We start from the raw sequence: 17,508 nt of genomic DNA, 5'->3' as shown, positions 1-17,508 counted from the left end.
GGCCCCCCCCGGCCCCCCCCCCCCGCCGCGGGGCCCGTGACAAGCCCCCAGCCCGCGCGGCTCGAGCCTCGCTGCCGTGCGAGTGGCGCAGGTACAAGCCGGGGCGGGGGCCGGTGGCAGGAAGTCATTTGGGGAAGCGGTGAGTGGAATGTGCGCCCGGAAACCCCACGAAGGGGACCGAGGAAAGCCAAATATCCCGGAGCAGGGGAAATATCCGGCGCTGTTTCCCGCCCCCATTGGATTTCAGGGAGGCTTTGCCCACTGCTGGGTTTGTGAAAAGTGTCCAAGCCGGCACGAACAGGTCTGCAACCAAACGTCGCTGCGTACAGCACCACGGCCCGAGAGGCTGTTTCGGCACACCTGCCGCTGTCCTGTAATTAAATTCCCGGTGTTGTCTGCTCTCCCCACAGGGGTCTTCAGAGCTCTCGTCCCTCTGATCTACAGCGGCTCCCGCGGCGTCCGTCTGGTCCCCGGACCGTCCATCCGGCGGCTCGGCTACGGGCAGGCACCCGCGGTTTGCTCCGCTGCAAAAGCCCTGCCCTCTGCGGGTAACCTGCCGCGCGCCTCCCTGGTGAACAGGTACGGTCTGTTTTATAGAGCAGGTTACATGGTTTTTCATAGAGTGTAAAAAAAAAAATAAAGCCATAGGAAAAGGCATCAAACGTGTGGAACGCGGGTGATTGCTTGCAGCGATCCTGCTGCAGCATGAGCACCTTGTGTTACCTTTTCTTTCAGGTCCTCCATGCTGCGCTCATCCTTTCAGTGTGGAATAAACCACCATTGAGCTGTTAATGGCTATAGTATCTGCCAAGGGAAGTGAAACCAGTGCTAGGGCAGAAATTTCAGGGGGAAAAGCTAATGAAAGCAGAGCTAGAAGAGGGGGGTTGGAGTTGAACCCGAGTCCTCCCCAGATGCCGTGTCTTCCTTCGTTGTTGTGGAAGGAAGAGGCTCCCGCCACGCTAGCTGGGGCAGTTCTCTTGCTCCAAATTGCAAGAGTGATCAATTGCAATTTTTAACCCTGTTTTCCACACCAGGGTCCTTGAGCGAGGCTGCACAGTGAACCATACCTGAGAGCTCGGCTCACTGCCGCAGTAAACTTGATTCAAAAAGTAATGCTATTCATTTCAGTCAAAATGTTTCCCTGAAACAACTCTTGCCTTACTAGCCCTGACTTACTCTGCTTTCTTTTTTAAATGTTACGAGCTGCCCTGCCCAGAACAGTGATGTTGTAGAAATTAATTTCAGCCAGGCATTTGCCCAAAAGCATGTGTGCAAATATTGATCCAAAGGAAGGAAGGTCTGTCTGGGCCTCACAGGCCATTGGGCTAGTGTGGTTAAGGCACAGAAGTTTCTTAGCCAACCGCACAGTGATGCAGCCAGCATTTGGCCACCTCTGACTCCCCAGTCTGGTACTGTTTGTGGCTGGGTTGACTGTGGGTAGCCTTTGGCACAAGCCCAGAGTAGGACTTGGTCTCATTCCTCCAGTGCCATAGCGAGACACCAGCCCAAAAGTATATTGAAACATTACAGCAATTTTCTCCAAAACTTCCTGAAACCAGGGGAAGTCCTATAAAGCCTCTCTCAATGTTTTGGCTGGCATTAATGAGATCCTGAGCTCTGGGAAATGGAGAGAGTGTTCCGTTTTGGTTAAAAGCTTTTATTTTTTCCATTCCAGGCTAACACCCTTGCTCCCAAGTCTCCTTCAGCAGCCAGTGAGGACTCTGACATATTATAGCCTGCGGAAAGGAAAGAGAAAATCCGTCAAGGCTGTTGTCGCGAGGTTTCTCCGACTGCACTCTGGCCTTTGGTTAAGGAGAAGGGTAACGTCCTGTTTATATAACTGTTGCCTTCACTGGGTGCCTTCCTTGAGGAGCCAGTAGCAAGTCTGGGAGAAAAAAAGTTGAAGACCACCCAGGGTAGAAGATGAAAAATGGCTCAGAGCAGGGGGAATTGTTGTGGCACCAGGTTGCCATTGTCACTGGGTATTTATCAGTAGTGACGTAATTTGAAAATCTTTACTATGTCTTCTAACAGGCTGGCTATAAGAAGAAATTATGGAAAAAGTCAGCTGCCAGGAAAAAGCGACTGAGGGAACAGGTGTTCTGTAATAGAACCCAAAGCAAACTCCTCGATAAAATGGTTACTTCTTTCTGGAAGAGAAGAAATTGGTATGTCAACGATCCCTACCAGAAGTACCACGATCGTACAAACCTTGAAGTATAGAAGGCCTCTCTCTTGTTTTTTGCTTCTGGCAAGTACTTTAATAGATGTGTTTGGAATCCTTCTCGGCATTTCTGTGGGCAAACTTGGAAAGGCTTATCACTTTCCCAAATATACCTGCAAACATGGCAGCTGGTAGGAAATTTTGGTCCAAACCCCCACAATAAACCAGTATTTAAGATTCTGACTCAAATGCTCAGTCGTGGTGTTTCACTGGGAATCGGAGCAGGGGGAAAGAAAGGGAAATGCTCATCCAGAATCATCTTGGGGAGAGGCTGTGAGCATTTGGGATGTCCATGTGCATGCAAACACTGGTTAAAGAAAAAACCTAATAACAGGTAAATTGTACTGGAAAATGCATCAAATGGGAATGCCTTTAAAGCCATTTTAAACATAACTGTTGCTGTCTCAAAACCTACTGCTTTCTCAGTAAATGGAGTTGTGTTTTTCTCCATCAGAGGTTGCTCTTTCCATGATATTGCCCCGTGATACAGGATAGGGCTGAAACAGCATCTCTCTGGGAGAGCATTGAAGAAAAGGGCGTTCCAAAGGCTTTGGCATATAATTTTAACTTGCCTTACTGCCAGTCTGAAATGTTCCAATTCCCATTGCTTTCAAATGATAAAGCAGACTGAATCCTAATCCACAACCTCAAAAATTCAGTTTATAAATAAGTAATTCCTCACTTACCAGTTCTTTCCTAAAGCCTGGTTATATTTTACCCCTAGTTATATTTTATATTTATGATAATATTTTACTGTACCTCTGAGCATGTTTTTTACATAAAGCAGCATGTGTGTGTGTGATTGATTGATTTTTTGCAATTTAAGATGCTAGTTGTTTCTGGCTTCACCAAGCACGCACACTTAATAGACTTAACACTCTGTAGCAAGAATCAATTTCAGTCATATTGTAAAAGTGGCTTCATATGGTTAACTAACGCTTAACTCTTTACTGTAGACTCTGTTGCCATTTGTTTAACAAGACATGATTTAGTATGAAGCTGTAGCAATCCAATGAATTCACTGGTAACACGTGATGTTCAGTAGCTGTATTTTTTTCCAGTCGATTAATACAGAGAGGGGTTCTGAAAGACATGCAGCACTTAGTGAATACAACTATATACAGTGAGCCAGAATGAGGACAACAATACAGTAATCAAGGTAACAAAAGGTATTCTGGCCTGCCAGATACATTGAACAGACTGAAGATGCTTTCTTCCTTTAATTTTTTTGTAAAGAAAAAATTAAGACTTTATTCAAGATGTATATCAAGCAATATAATAAAACCAGCAAAAACGTCAACTTTGGAATACTGTGGTAACATCCATCCTTGTGAAGCATTGTGAAATGAACTATCCTATCACAGATCATTTTTTATTGATCACAAAAAGAAACAACATGAAGTGCATACTTATGATCCTTAAGTAGTAGCCATTTGTTTAAATGCAAACCTCAAGAGTACGCATAGTGTTCTTTACAATCTCAAATACTGTGCTAGGTGCCAGACAGGTACCTGAAATGAATAAACAGCAGAAGGAGACTGATTAACAAACATTTCTGCACAGATAAAGGGTTTGTTACTGCATGAGAACACGCTTATTCCACGGGGCATAGTCAGAGACAACAGGTTGTTTATAAGACGCTAGGGGTAGTCACATCTTGCTATTTAGCTTTCTTCCCTTGTTTTTCATCAGCAAGCTCATTCCTTCCTGGTCATTAGAAACAAATGGCCTGATTGATTCTCTGCTCTGGTGTATTAGACTTGCACTCAGGTTACTCTTGGCTTTGGTTACTCCCAGTTTATATTGGTATAAATGGGGTCTTGCCCAGAGGTGGGAATAATCCTGGCAACCAGCAGTCATTATAGCTGCATCGGTGCTGACTCATGAGTGGAGACCAAGGGGGTTGCTCTGAGCTGTGCTCATAGTTACCCCATTCCTAAGTGAGGTGTCCCTGGGTAAGCTGATGGCTCAACTCACCCACCCATGCAGTACAGAAAACTAGACATGAGATTTCAGTTCCTTTTGTCAGAGCTTCAGTCTCTTCAAAGCAGCCCAAGCTCCAGCTAGCAATCACATCCTTCCCCCCTGGCCCAGGGGTTTGTTTTCAGGGGCCTAGCTATTCCTTCCAGGAGGGTCACATTCCCTAGGCCACCTGCGTAGGATTTTAAGGGCACCTCTCTGTTTCTTGCATGATTAGACTGCACATCTGCTTGAGACCCCTTATACACTGGATTCTTTCCCCTGGGCCCTAGGATGCCTTTTGGAGTAGCCAGTGATCCACTGAGTGTGGTCATGCTGACTTGTATAGGAACCAAAGGGAGCTACAAGCTGTTACTTAAACCCACTATCCCACAGTCTGAGCTAATTAAGAATCACACTTTCTCCTTAACTTTTGTCTGAGCACCCTGATTAGCTCAGTGGCTGCAAAACCATGATTTGCCCTTATCTACCAGTAGGGGGGAGCACTAGACCTCATGTGGTTTCAGTTGCTGATTCAGGGTTGTTCCTGAGGGGAGACAGCTTTAGAGAACATTTTGGACCACAGAGTCGGTTTCTGGTATTCCTCTCTCATAAATTAAAATGACAATTTTAGAGGTGTAGCTTGTAAACAACCTGTGTCGGTAACATGATCAACTCGAGGCAAATGGTCTGTCTATTCTGTGTACAGAACACTATACCTCTAAGCATACATGTATGGGCATTCGCATTCCCTGTCTATACACAAATATACAGCTTGATTTGATAAATTAACACATTTTTGCCAGAGATATGAAAAGGTTTTTTTATACAGTGAATGTCTTCGAGAGATAAGGCAACTCCCTTGTCAACAATTTCACCTCAGCACTTAAGAGAAGAAAATCTAAACAGTCAAGTTTACAGTAAAACAGCAGATCAGACGCACATGTAATAATCGGAGCAAGAATGAGCATGAATACAGCCTATCTGAGAGCAGAGTCTGTCCAGCATCGTGTGGCTTGATTCTTTTCTTTTTGGCATAATTGAGTGCAAACTTGTCCTTTTATCTTATGGCACCCTCTTGCATAGTAGCAAAAATGGAAGCTAGTTTGCAACAGGAACTCTTGTTTCTGCTAACATTGCAGGCACTGTCTCTTATTTTCTAAATCTGGCCAAAAAAAAATCTAATTGCCCATGAAAGCTGCTTAAATTAAATATGCAAGCCAAGCTCCTCACAGCATCTTGCCCAGCAGGTTCTCATGACTGACTCCTTTCTCAAATATATGTTTAATGCCTTTTTTTGAGCACAAATCCTTTACAGAGCATGAACAACTCAGTGCAGGTAAGGAAAATATGTTTTTCAGGTAGCTGGTCTTATGATGACAGTCACAGAAAATGCCCTTTTGTCCTTTCTACTTCCTGGCCAGTATGATGTACACATTTGGGTGCAGGCATTTTTATTCTTTATTTCCCAAATATTCAAGGAACCTCTTGCATTACCCTAAGCTGAGTTAGAAGCCTAGAACATGAATGCATGTCTGACAGAGAATTTCAAAAGGCCACCTCAGATATACTTCTCTCTCTCTTCACACCAACCAGTTATTGGCATCCTGAACTAATTCTGAACCTGAACTAGGGTCGATGATACTAGTCTTAACTGAGTTTGTTCACTGATCAATTATCGATGGTGAGTTCTACATGATACTAAATGTTTTTCTAGTCTAGTCCAAGAGCAAACACAAAAGTCACATAATTGACTTATTGGTGAATTTCACATGCTTTACACTCACAGGAGACACCCACTTTAAGCACAAATACACAAATCCTACAATGTTTTCCCCTTCTTATATATTTATCATTTAAATGCGGATACTACAGACTCTTGCACTTCAAACCAGAATCCATGCAAAAGGCAAAATCTTCCCCAACTCACGCAGGGAAGCTCAGATCCAAGGCTCTGCTCTGCCTAGGGATGGAAACCCCCACATTCAGGTTGGCAAAGCAGAACACCAGAACTGAGGTCAGGCATGCTGGCGAGAGGGGTGAATTTTGCCCCTATGAAAATCCATCACTAAAGCAATTCTGGTTTACACTGCAGCAGTTATAACAAACACAGCTTGCAGGGATCGTACAACTGCTAGCCAAAGATTTGCCAAGAGCTCTACAACAGAATTTTAGCCTCCTTCAGTTTCCACGCAAGATATCCCTTTCTTTTCTTCTGGCTCAGATTTATCACAAAGAAGACGCCTCTGTCTCTGGCTTGTGAAATCAGTTCCATTTGCTTGCATGCATCTCTTCATCATCTCTAAGTCCTTGTGTCTCTACGGCATTAGCACAATGACTTGACTGGAGCGCACGTAATTTACTTGCTAGAAAAGAAATGGAGTTGCAGCTCAGGCTTTGCTAATGAGTCTCGGACATTCTGTACAGTCAAAAGAATTCAGCATTTCTGACATCGTTCGCAGTCTTGTGGAGGAAGGGAAGAAAGAAAACGCTGTGGCTCTTGCAAGTCCAACTCATGAATGGTAAAGCCATAAATAAATACATTAGCCATAATAGCATCAAGTGCAATTGAGTATTTTTTTCCTTTGCATTCCCAGAGCTAAAACTATGCAAACACAACTCAGAAGGATAAATGTACGGCCTTACAGAGTTAGCTTAAGTAGTTTCATGTTCTGCAAATGAAACAGAGGGACCTACACAGTGGCTGCCTAATTGTTCTAACCATGAGGCAGGTAAATGCAAGCAGCATGTGACTTAAGGGAAAGAAAAGAGAAGGGAGAAAGGCCATGTCTACAGCGCTGCACGGCAAAGCACACCCATCTCGCTGCTGTTTTCCACGGTATTAACGAGTAGCTCTTTAAGGCAGAAGAGAGACATTCTGTGGATCTTGGTGCTATTGGCTCATCGCACTCACATTGTTTCAGTGGTAGAGGACGAGGTACTTTTCTTCCTGAAGCGAGGTCTAAGGATCCTAGGCGGTGCCTGTGGGAAAGCAGAAGTTTCACTGAAACAGAGGAAATGTGTTATTCTTTGCCTCTCTAGAACACTGCCCACATATGAACTCACTCATCCCCATGATGCCCCTGGACAGTAGGTATTATTCCTGTTTTAGAAATGAAGGACCAGACAAAAGAACAGATCCTAGTCCTCCAGATCCCCATTTAAAGCTCCCATAAGTAAACATCTGGGAATTCCCAGCATGAGAAACACCTTGTGTGGCTTCAAGCATTTCAGCCAGTTCTTCACCACCCTGCTGGTGCCGCTGGCCTAGACGGCCACGTCCAGGAAGAGGCACTGCTGGACAGCACGGCACTCCAACCAACCCTACTAACATAATGGCCTGTCAGGAGACATTACAAGCGGATGCAATACACAGCAGCCCTAAGGCTGCTCTAAACTATGCCCCTGAGGAACAAGAAAGCAAAATGGTGGCAGAAAGCCAGCTTTGCACTCCTCACCCGACTCTGAAATGTCGAATGCCCCAAGGGACCCCACCACGCCTAAAAACCATTCAGCTTGGCCAGTCCGGGACCTGTGGTCCCCACAGACAGCCTCTTCTTGAAAAGTGGATTCTTGTTCATTTGGTGCCAGCCGAATGAAGCCTGTGAGCCCCTACCGAGTGGCCCGTGCAGCTTCCTCGCCTGGGCAAAGCCTGGAAACGCTACTTCTGAAACAATTTGGAAAGAGCATTGCTGCAATTCCACCCGATTCAGATGCCTTCACAACAGAGTCCTCAGGCAATAATAAGTGACCAAGAAGCAGACAGCTCACAGTGTGACTCGCAGGTGGCTCAGCCGGACAGAGCTAGTCAGACACCTAAGTGGCACGTGTCAGATTAGCCCAGCAAAATCACTTTACTCTTGAGGTCTGGCAAACCCCGTTCCCAGATGGTAAACAGGCTGAGAGGCCCCAAAAGCATGGGAGCTAGATGCCAAACAGCTATGCGCTGCTGATCGGTGAATCGTGCCTGTTCACCAGCCAGCTCTACAGCCAGACCTGATTGTGATTTGTAGGACTCACGAAGGGAACCGCTCCAAGAATCTGTAAAAATAGAAAGTGTTGGAATGGCCTGAGCTACTGTGTGCAGCAAACTCTCCATACAGGGGCAGATCTGCCATGTGGGGTTTTGGATACATAAATATTAATCAGAGCAGAGACTTAACCCTGACTTCTCTCCCATACCAGGTGAGTGCCCCAATCCCTGGGCACAATGGTTGGTATCACAAGAAACTGTCTTTTGTGTCAGGCCTGCTTTGGTAGGCATGCTCGTAGGATCTCTACTGGGTTGATGCTTCAGGCCAGACAGGTAGGACAACACCTAGTCTGTAAACCTCAAAGGGGCTTAGGTGTGAGCTAGGCAGTGTCCAGGCAAAGACACTGAGGAACTGAGTTCCCCACTCCAGAGTTAGGTGGCAGCTGAGAGAAGAGTCTGAGGATCTACACACACAAATTAGTCACTGAATTCCCTTGCAATTAATTCAAAATCACTTGCCCAAAGTTGTGTTGGAACTAAATTTGTGTCTTCCAAATCCTAGGTAAACACCCTCTTTATTGAACTATCCTTTTTACTTGATGACAATCTAGTAGATAACTCCTCTTGTCCATTAGATGACAATTACATCCAACCAATCTAGATCAGACACATTTCCAAATCCGCAGAGACATCCCCACTTCTGCTATGTTAGCTGTTTAAACCTTTCCAGCCAAGGAATTGTGAGTTAACACAGCAGCGCTGACACTTCAAAGTGTTGCATCTCAAGTCTCCCCTCAGCTGCTCCTTCTGTAGTGCCAACTGCTTCTCACAGCCACTCTGGGTTTCAAAGGCATCAGATACCCAGAGGAGGGAAGTGAGAAATATGTGGCCTTTTTAACTGGGGCAGAGAAGCTCAGGGACAGAGAAGGTCTGGCTTTCAAAAAGGGGGGTTGGTTTCTTTTTCCTTGATTTAATAAAGCACTACAATCCCAGGGAGGCATCCTTTGCTGTTAACCCCTCGGGTTTAGACTGAAACAGAGCATGGCATCCCAAGTCGAAGGAGTTGCATGGTTTCCAGGGTCCAGTGGATATTTGCCCACCACTGGCATAAGCACCGACTTTTATTTTTGCCGGGCAAGGCCTAATACAATAGAAATGCGGAAAGTTTTATGCATTTCAGGTGACAGCCCTCTTACTAAGGAGGGCCCCCACCTACTTAGTGCCTCTGACCACCAGCAACAGGTGGGCCACCCTCTTTAAAATGCATACCTGTGATAACTCTCACTGGAGCCAGGCCAGACCAAACCCTGTCCCTCACCACACTGCTTGTGTCCTGGGACACTGAGACAACCCTAAGCTAGAAAGATATCAGACCAGTCACTCATCCAGTCCATCTATGGATGGAGACAACCCTAAGCTAGGAAGATATCAGACCAGTCACTCACCACTCATCTATGAATCCAGTCCACTGTCCCCCTGCCTCACAGGACCAACATTCAACGCCTCACTTTCATCCACAACAGAAACCTAATTGCCAGTGGGGCAAAGAATACGACCTTTTATTATGAATAGCTAACATTTGAATGTGTAATTTCAATAACACCTTCCTGCCCAAGATCTTTACACAAACCTCCCATGATCTGGCTTCCTGTAAGGAAGGGAAGAATTATTGTCCCATTTCTACAGATGAATAAGCTTTAATACAGAGATGTTTTGTTTAGATGAGCTCATGGGATCAGAGAAATGACGTGTCCAAAGAAGAGGGTGGCTATGGCAGGGCTGGGACTGGGGTCCAAGACACCTAGCTCCCACAACTGTGCCTTAACTACAAGGCCATACAGAATAATCTCTCCCCATGGAAACTCCTTTTCTGCCTAGGGAGTCAGCAGTGCCATCACAGTTGCATGGCCAGGCAAGGGCTAAGAGTAAGGGGCAAGGCGGGGGGAGGCGCAGAGGCTGTGGGTAGCTGGGGGTGGAAGGGTTCGGAGGTGGGGCAGAAAGGCTGCAGCGGAAGAAATGGGTGGGTCAGAGGGCAAGGGGGCCACCTGACCACCTCCCCCCTCCCCAAGTCACCACTTTCCCTGCTGTAGCGACAGGGGTTGGGATTCAAGACAGCCCTCCAATACTTCCATTCTATACCTGGAAAATTCTAGTAAATTTATCAATTTTTCACATATAGAATCCAATTACTGGGGGGCTGTCTTATAGTCAGGGTTGTTTCATTTGAGTAAATATGGTAAAATATGATATAGCAAATTAAGGCAAATTCCAATAATGCTTGGGGTATTTTGCTTCAATCTTAAACTGAATAATATCGCTCTAAGTCCCTGGTTTATTAATAAAGCTTCCAGTTTCTTTTTAACTGGAGAAAAACTGTGTGTTGTGCTATATGTGATGTGCCATACCATCTGCATCCCCCATTTCAAAACCTTATATCCGTCCATGCCTTCCCCTCTGATATAGAAGTAATTATTTTCCCCTCAGTAAATGAAACATGAAATAGAGTTCTGCATCCAAAACCCCACACCTAAATGCCCCACCGCTTGTAGAGCTAGATGCAAATTTTGCAGCTTTGGCCCCTCTACAAAACCCTGGTGATTTTTTCTCCCTGCATATGTAGAATATCAACACTGACGGGAGGCTCCACATCTGTAGAAAGAAGAGACTATCCATGCTAAGCCCACCCTGCTGCTCTCTCAGTGTGTCCATTTCAAAGACAAATGACCTGGAAATTGAGGCAACCTTCAAGGTGCAGCATCTTTTGGAAGTACCTCAAGAGGTTGATCCTTCCTTTTGGGCCTTTTAATCTTGAATGTGCAATCCCATAAATCGTTCTCCTCATCATCAGAGAACACTAAGCCTTTTGTTTCGCAGTTTGCCTCACATGGCATTTCATACTCAGCGTCCACGTCTACCTCAACCACTTAAAATGGCCATTTAAAATCTATATGGTGAAGACAAAGAATAAAGATCAGTGGAGACCTAGGTGCTGGAGTTTATTTTACTCTCTCCTCCCACCCTGTCCTCCCATCCCAAAGCCATGCATCTTCCAGAAATTAGTAGAAAAGAGGTTTGTACAGCACACTCTAGTAACAGTGGTGTTAGAAGCCAAACTGGCCCTATCTTATTGTGTGTTTCTGAGTTGCGCTGAGCTCTGTTAGATGGAATTTAGGATAATTCTACAGCCTGCAGATGCTATGGCAATTCCATAAACAGATGGTGTTTAATCACGTTTGGATCCCAGATAAATGAAGTAGCTAATCGCTGTAGGAGAGCCATTATGTCAGCGTATCGATTTAAACTAAAACACCAATGGAACGTTTTCCCCCCAAGGAATACAAACTTGACTTGCTACTCAATACCCCTCTTGTATTATTGGCTTTGTGCTAACCTGGCCCATTCCTGAATAAACCTGGGTGACTGCACTGGTCTAAGCTGAGATAGTAAAATATGCCCACACTAGCCATGGGGGCTTGTGCTCTGAACTGCAGCCATCTGGCTCCATGTTTATACTGGTGCCCTTCTAACGCAGCTCACCTGTGCCACCCACAGGACAGGCACTACCCAATTCCTGACACCTCTTCCAGAAGGAACAGATTCAGGGACATTTCAAAATGGTGCTGGTGTACCATTGACCAGTAGGCAGATGGCTGTTAGAGCTGTTTCAGTCTTGACCAAGGTGGAGCTTTCCACTAAGTTTCTAGACCAGTTCAGGCTGAAACAATTCAGACTGACAACCCAATCCAAGACCCACTAAAGTTAACAAGTGTTTCCATTGATTGCAGTAGGCATTAGATGAAGCCTTGAGCCCATATCTTGGGCATCAGCTGTGTGTGCAATATGGAAGAAATTCTCCCCTCTGTTATACAGGTGCAAACTTTGCTGACTGCTAGTTAGCTAAAGTGACTGCAATCGTAGTTTCATAGCTGGTAGGGTCGGAAGGGACCTGAGCAGATCATCAAGTCCGAACACCTGCCGAGTCTGACCTCCTGCCAAGGGCAGGAAAGAGTGCTGGGGTCAAACGACCCCGACTAGGTGTCTATCTAGCCTCCTTTTGAAGACCCCCAGAGTAGGAGCGAGCACCACTTCCCTTGGAAGTTGATTGCAGCTCCTAGCTGCCCTGACTGTGAAGTGGTGCCTCCTGCTATCTAGCCTGAATCTACTCTCAGTCAATTTATGGCCATTATTCCTTGTTACTCCCAGTAGTGCTCGGGGAAACAGGGACTCTCCCAATGCCTGCTGGTCCCCCTTGGCAAGTTTATAGCCAGCCCCCAGATCCCCTCTCAGCCTTCTCTTGCGAAGGCTGAACAGGTTCAGGTCCCGTAGCCTCTCCTCGTAGGGCCTGCCCTGCTGTCTCCGGATCATGCGAGTGACCCTCCTCTGGACCCTCTCCATGTTGTCCACATCCCTCCTGAAGTGCGGTGCCCAGACCTGGACGCAGTACTCCATCTGTGGCCTGACCAGTGTCGCAAAGAGGGGGAGGATCACCTCCTTGGACCTGCACTAATCAGGCCACACTAACTGTAACTGAAGACAGAATTTGGCCCAGTCTGGGAAATGCAGATGCTTTTTTATCAGTCAATGCCTGTGCATCACCGTGAGCTTGTAAAGTGCTATCACAGTCATTAGCAGTATTGGCAGACTGTGGTCCAAGGTTGCTACACTGAATGCAGGCAGCGAAATGAGAAGGTATTTTTAATGGCCAGTCTGAATTAGAAATCAATGAAAATGTTACCCAGCCATGACTAAACCTCCAGCAGTCAGGCTGCTAATAAAGGGGCTTAGTGCTAGTTACATAGATGATTTATGTCTTTCCATGCTGAAATGTCTCAGGAATAAAGAATGTTGCTGCTTGGACACACATTAATCACAGTTATTGGCTCAGTGTCCGGTTAAATTATTGATTTTTTATAATCACCTAAAGCAACGTAAAAGGAATTTCTACCCTTTTTCTCAGTTGTGTGCACAGATGTCTTGAGCCAAGTACAATAATAGGAGGATCCTTAAACTCCTAATCATTATATTTACTTTTCAAAACACTCAGTTTGTGTCCTCACAGTGCCATGTGTGTTAGGTTAGTGCAACTACCAGTTTGTGAACAGAATAATTAAGTGGTTTGCTCATAGTCACAAAACAAGCCCATAACAGAGCCAGAATCAGAACTCAGACCTTAGTGACTTATCCAATATCTGCTAAAGTCAAAGCGAAAGCTTCCCGGTTATACCCTTATCTAATAGCTGTTGATGTCAAAGAGTGAAAGCCTCCAGGTCATGCCCTTAGCCCCAAGAGAAGGCTGCCTCTCCAAATATGGTATCACAGCATCCTCAAGACACCAGGCAGGCTGTCTCAACCCATTTATTTGCCATCTGGATAGCTAGATCAGAATACGGCACAGGCAGTTTTCAATACAACCAGGAAAGGTATATATTTTTAGGAATGTGAAGCAGTCTGGAAAAAAAGGTTTAAGTTCACATTACAGGGAGGGCAGGGGGGAAGCTAATTTGAGATGTTTCATGTGATTATGGTTCTAGAAATACAGTATAGGGAAATCTTCACTTCCACACTGAAAGTAAATCTGGGATCATTTAATTTGCATAGCACAGCATTTCCCCCCAACATCTCGAAAATTAGATTTGCAAGAAGGATCCAGTTTTAGTTTGTTTTATTAAAAGGACCCACAAGATACTGCATCAATATTCATAACCCAATACATATTTATTAGTGGGCACTGTTTGCAGGTGTGTTCTGATGTTGGCTTCTACAGGTAGACTCCCTAAAGAGAAGCAGTTTTTAAATACATGGTAGTGGTCCAAACTGTTCTAACAACTCCAGTAGAAATTTGAAATAGTGTGACACTATATATGTGGAATATATAGTGCTACACTATATATATCCCACATATATATATAGTGTGTGTGTGTGTGTGTGTGTGTGTGTGTGTGTGTGTGTGTATAGTGAACTTGAAATAGTCTGGCACTATGTATTATGTATATGTATAGTGCCACACTATTCCAAATTCAGACTCAAACAGGAAATAGCTGATTGCCTGACAAAATAGCACTACATATATTTCAGGGGTATATATAGTGCCATTTTGTCACATGATCAGTTATTTCCTGTATAGTGAAATCACTCCCAAAATTGCTAACAGCTAAGTCTTGCATCTGTGTAGGGAGTTAGATTAGATGACCCTCAACACATCTTTTCAGCCCTCTGATCCTACTGAAGAACTTCAAATGTAGCTTTCCCAATGGAGACAAGTTTGGTGGGGTGACAACTAACCTCTCTCCAAAGAACTACTTACTTTGAAAGGAATGATAAGGACTAAAGGAAGCCAAAATAGTACAAAATTAATAGTAATAACACTATTTTGCCTGCCTGTAGTGTCTTCCTTTGGTCATCTCTGAAGGCCTTTACAACCATTCATTGACATTATATCTCCCCTCTGAAAGGGTATTATAGCCTCACCTTATAGAAAAGAGAAATGAAATTACTAAGAGATTTGCCCAAGATCACATGATTCATCAGTGGCATCAGGGCTGAACTCATGCTCTCCTGAAGGGCCATCAACCACCTTGGTTCTATGTACAATGCTTGCACCTTCAACATACCTCACATCTGGGGCTGTCCAAATTCTGTCAAGCTAGTTTGAAACAAAAGACAACTCCTGCCACTGCACTGATATCACAGAAACTTGGCTATGCCTTGGAAACCCACCTGTATTTTTATCCTAGCACAAAAGGACAGTTTCCTGCAGTCCTGGCTTGGGCAAAATGCCCACTGACAGCATAGGAACTTCAACTGTTGTATTCACCTTTGAGCAAGGAACAAGATGACTAGCATGACACGAGTATGGATAAGAGTGCTGGGTTAGGGACAAGAGGCTTCAGCTTCTTAAGGGGTCAGTAAAAATTGGGCATGCACATGTACTTGAATACATGTAGGGGAAATAGTCTAACTGACAGTCTATTGGCCAGCACAGCATACGTTGTGGGAATCAAGTACGACTGTAAATCAGTTGCCAAGAGCAGATTCAGTAATGAAAAGTTCAATCTCAGATTTTCAGAAGCATATTCAAATATCCCACGTGGAGAAATCCTTCCAAACAGTTTTAAAACTGCTTCACTTTGGTACAGTTTCTATTCGACCTCCTAAGTGTCTAAGTAGAGTTAGATGTGTTATTCCACCCTGCTCGAGCCCCTGAAATAATGTCAACGAACCTAATTCTGTAACATGCCATGAGATGAACCTTAAGATCAAGTCACAAAAGGCAGTGAAGAGGAGGAGACTATCCACTTTTTTGTATTAACAATTTTTCAGGGTCTTGAGCAGGATGGAACAGGATTGCACTTAGGTGGCTAATACTCTATGTTGGATCTGACCCTTATGTTTTCAACTGCCCTAAATCACAGCGACCAGCAGGTTTAGGTAGTTGAAGACAGTCTGATTGTTTCCAGTTCCATAGACATGGGTCAGGCTATTTTAAACCATCGCACACTGGGTGTACACTATAGCGATAACCAGTTTTAGAAGCTGAATGGGTGTTAGAATTAGTGGGCATGTGTCTACACCTTTATTAATGTGCAGTAGTTACTGCGCATTTAGTTTCGTACTTGCTTAATGAAGTATTAACTTAATGTGCAGTAACTACAGTTACTGCACGGTAGTGCCGGCACATAGTTTTTTTGTGATGCTAACTGCGCAGTAGCATGCTGGTCAAAAATATGCTAATAAGCTACTGTGCAGTGTTATTAGACTGCTGCGCAGTAAGCGTCTTGTGTAGACATGCCCAGTTAGACTCTTTCTCCCACACATGCCCACTATATAGTCCCCATTTACAAGAAGGGGAGAAAAGAGGACCCCGGCTGTTATAGGCCAGTCAGTCTTACCTCGGTCCTTGGGAAGACCTTTGAGAAAATTATCAAGGAGCACATCTGCAAGGGCCCAGCAAGGGAGATAATGCTCAGGGGCAACCAACATGGGTTCATTGAGGGCAGGGCCTGCTGGACTAACCTGGTTTCTTTTTATGATCAGGTCACAAAGCCCCTGGACCAGGGTGTTGGGGTGGATGTCGTCTTCCTGGACTTTAAGAAGGCCTTTGACAAGGTTTCCTACCACATTCTCTTAAAAAAACTAGGTGACTGCGGCATTGATGCCTACACAGTCAGATGGGTCACCAATTGGCTAGATGGTCGCACCCAGAGAGTGGTGGTGGATGGGTCATTTTCGACCTGGAGGAATGTGGGCGGTGGAGTCCCCCAGGGCTTGGTCCTGGGGCCTGTACTGTTCAACATCTTTATCAGCGATCTGGATGTGGGGGTGGAAAGCACGCTGTCCAAATTTGTTGATGACACCAAGTTGTGGGGCGAGGTGGGCACACTGGAGGGGAGGGACAGAATCCAGCTAGATCTAGACAGGTTACAGAGGTGGGCACATGAGAATAGGATGGAAGTCAACGCAGACAAGTGCAAGGAGCTGCATCTAGGGAGAAGGAACCAGCAACACACCTGTAGGCCGGGGAACACCCTTCTTGTCAACACAGTGGCAGAAAGGGATCTTGGAGTCATTGTTGACTCCAGGATGAACGTGAGCCGCCAATGAGAGGAAGCGGTCAGTAAGGCTAACCGCACCTTGTCATGCATCTACAGATGCATCACAACCAGGTCCAGGGAGGTGATCCCTCCCCTCCATGTGGCATTGGTCAGGCCACAGTTGGAGTACTGCATCCAGTTCTGGCCACCGCACTTCAAGAGGGATGTGGACAGCATCGAGAGGGTACAGAGGAGGGCCGCTCATATGGTCAAGGGGCAGCAGGGCAGGCCCTACGAAGAGAGGCTGAAGGGTCTGAATCTATTCAGCCTCCACAAGAGAAGGCTGAGAGGGGATCTGGTGGCCATTTATAAACTCACCGGGGGGACCAGCGGGAATTGGGGGAGGCTCTGTTCCCTCGGGCACCACCCGGGGTTACTAGGAATAACGGCCACAAATTGTTAGAGAGGAGGGTCAGGCTGGACATTGGGAGACATTACTTTACAGTTAGGGCTGCCAGGCTCTGGAAGGGGCTCCCAAGGGAGGTGGTGCTCTCTCCTACCTTGGGTTCTTCAAGAGGAGGCTGGACAGATATTTGGCTAGGGTGATATGACCCTGGCACCCGTTCCTGCCTGGGCCAGGGGGTTGGACCTGATGATCTGTTTAGGTCACTTCTAACCCTAAGCACTATGATACTATGATACTATATGCACACGCCCAATTTGGTCCACCCCTGAAGAAACTGAAGCCTCTTGTCTCGAATGCAGCTGCATTATTATTAGAGAAATGCACCAGGGGTGTAAGCAGACCATGATTTTCCCTA

At 45.5% G+C, this 17,508-nt stretch overlaps 2 protein-coding genes across 8 annotated transcripts in view; one reads left to right on the top strand and one right to left on the bottom strand.

Moving 5' to 3' along the window:
- Positions 1–7,008, top strand: part of MRPL35 (mitochondrial ribosomal protein L35) — a 12,297-nt gene extending 5,289 nt beyond the window's left edge. For 3 of the 4 annotated variants that reach the window (XM_006028644.3, XM_025210070.1, XM_025210068.1), the window contains exons 2-4: positions 411–579; positions 1,676–1,820; positions 2,035–2,413. In XM_006028644.3, coding sequence (XP_006028706.1) covers positions 411–579; positions 1,676–1,820; positions 2,035–2,223 — 503 coding nt within the window. In that variant the 3' untranslated portion in view covers positions 2,224–2,413. Of the gene's footprint in view, positions 1–410; positions 580–1,675; positions 1,821–2,034; positions 2,414–3,285 lie in introns of those variants that run through there. The other variant, XM_025210069.1, reaches the window with a different exon arrangement.
- The window catches only part of REEP1 (receptor accessory protein 1), an 80,316-nt gene continuing 66,408 nt past the window's right edge, over positions 3,601–17,508 (bottom strand). For all 4 annotated transcript variants that reach the window (XM_025210065.1, XM_025210064.1, XM_025210066.1 and 1 more), the window contains 2 exons: positions 10,928–11,079; positions 3,601–7,165 (listed from right to left, as the gene is read on the bottom strand). In XM_025210065.1, coding sequence (XP_025065850.1) covers positions 7,094–7,165; positions 10,928–11,079 — 224 coding nt within the window. In that variant the 3' untranslated portion in view covers positions 3,601–7,093. The remainder of the gene's footprint in view (positions 7,166–10,927; positions 11,080–17,508) is intronic.

The sequence above is a fragment of the Alligator sinensis genome, unplaced genomic scaffold (genome assembly GCF_000455745.1).
Source record: "Alligator sinensis unplaced genomic scaffold, ASM45574v1 scaffold656_1, whole genome shotgun sequence".
In the NCBI taxonomy this organism is placed as follows: domain Eukaryota; kingdom Metazoa; phylum Chordata; order Crocodylia; family Alligatoridae; genus Alligator; species Alligator sinensis.
Note: the sequence above shows the minus strand (reverse complement) of the source record. Positions and strands in the feature narration are given on the sequence as shown.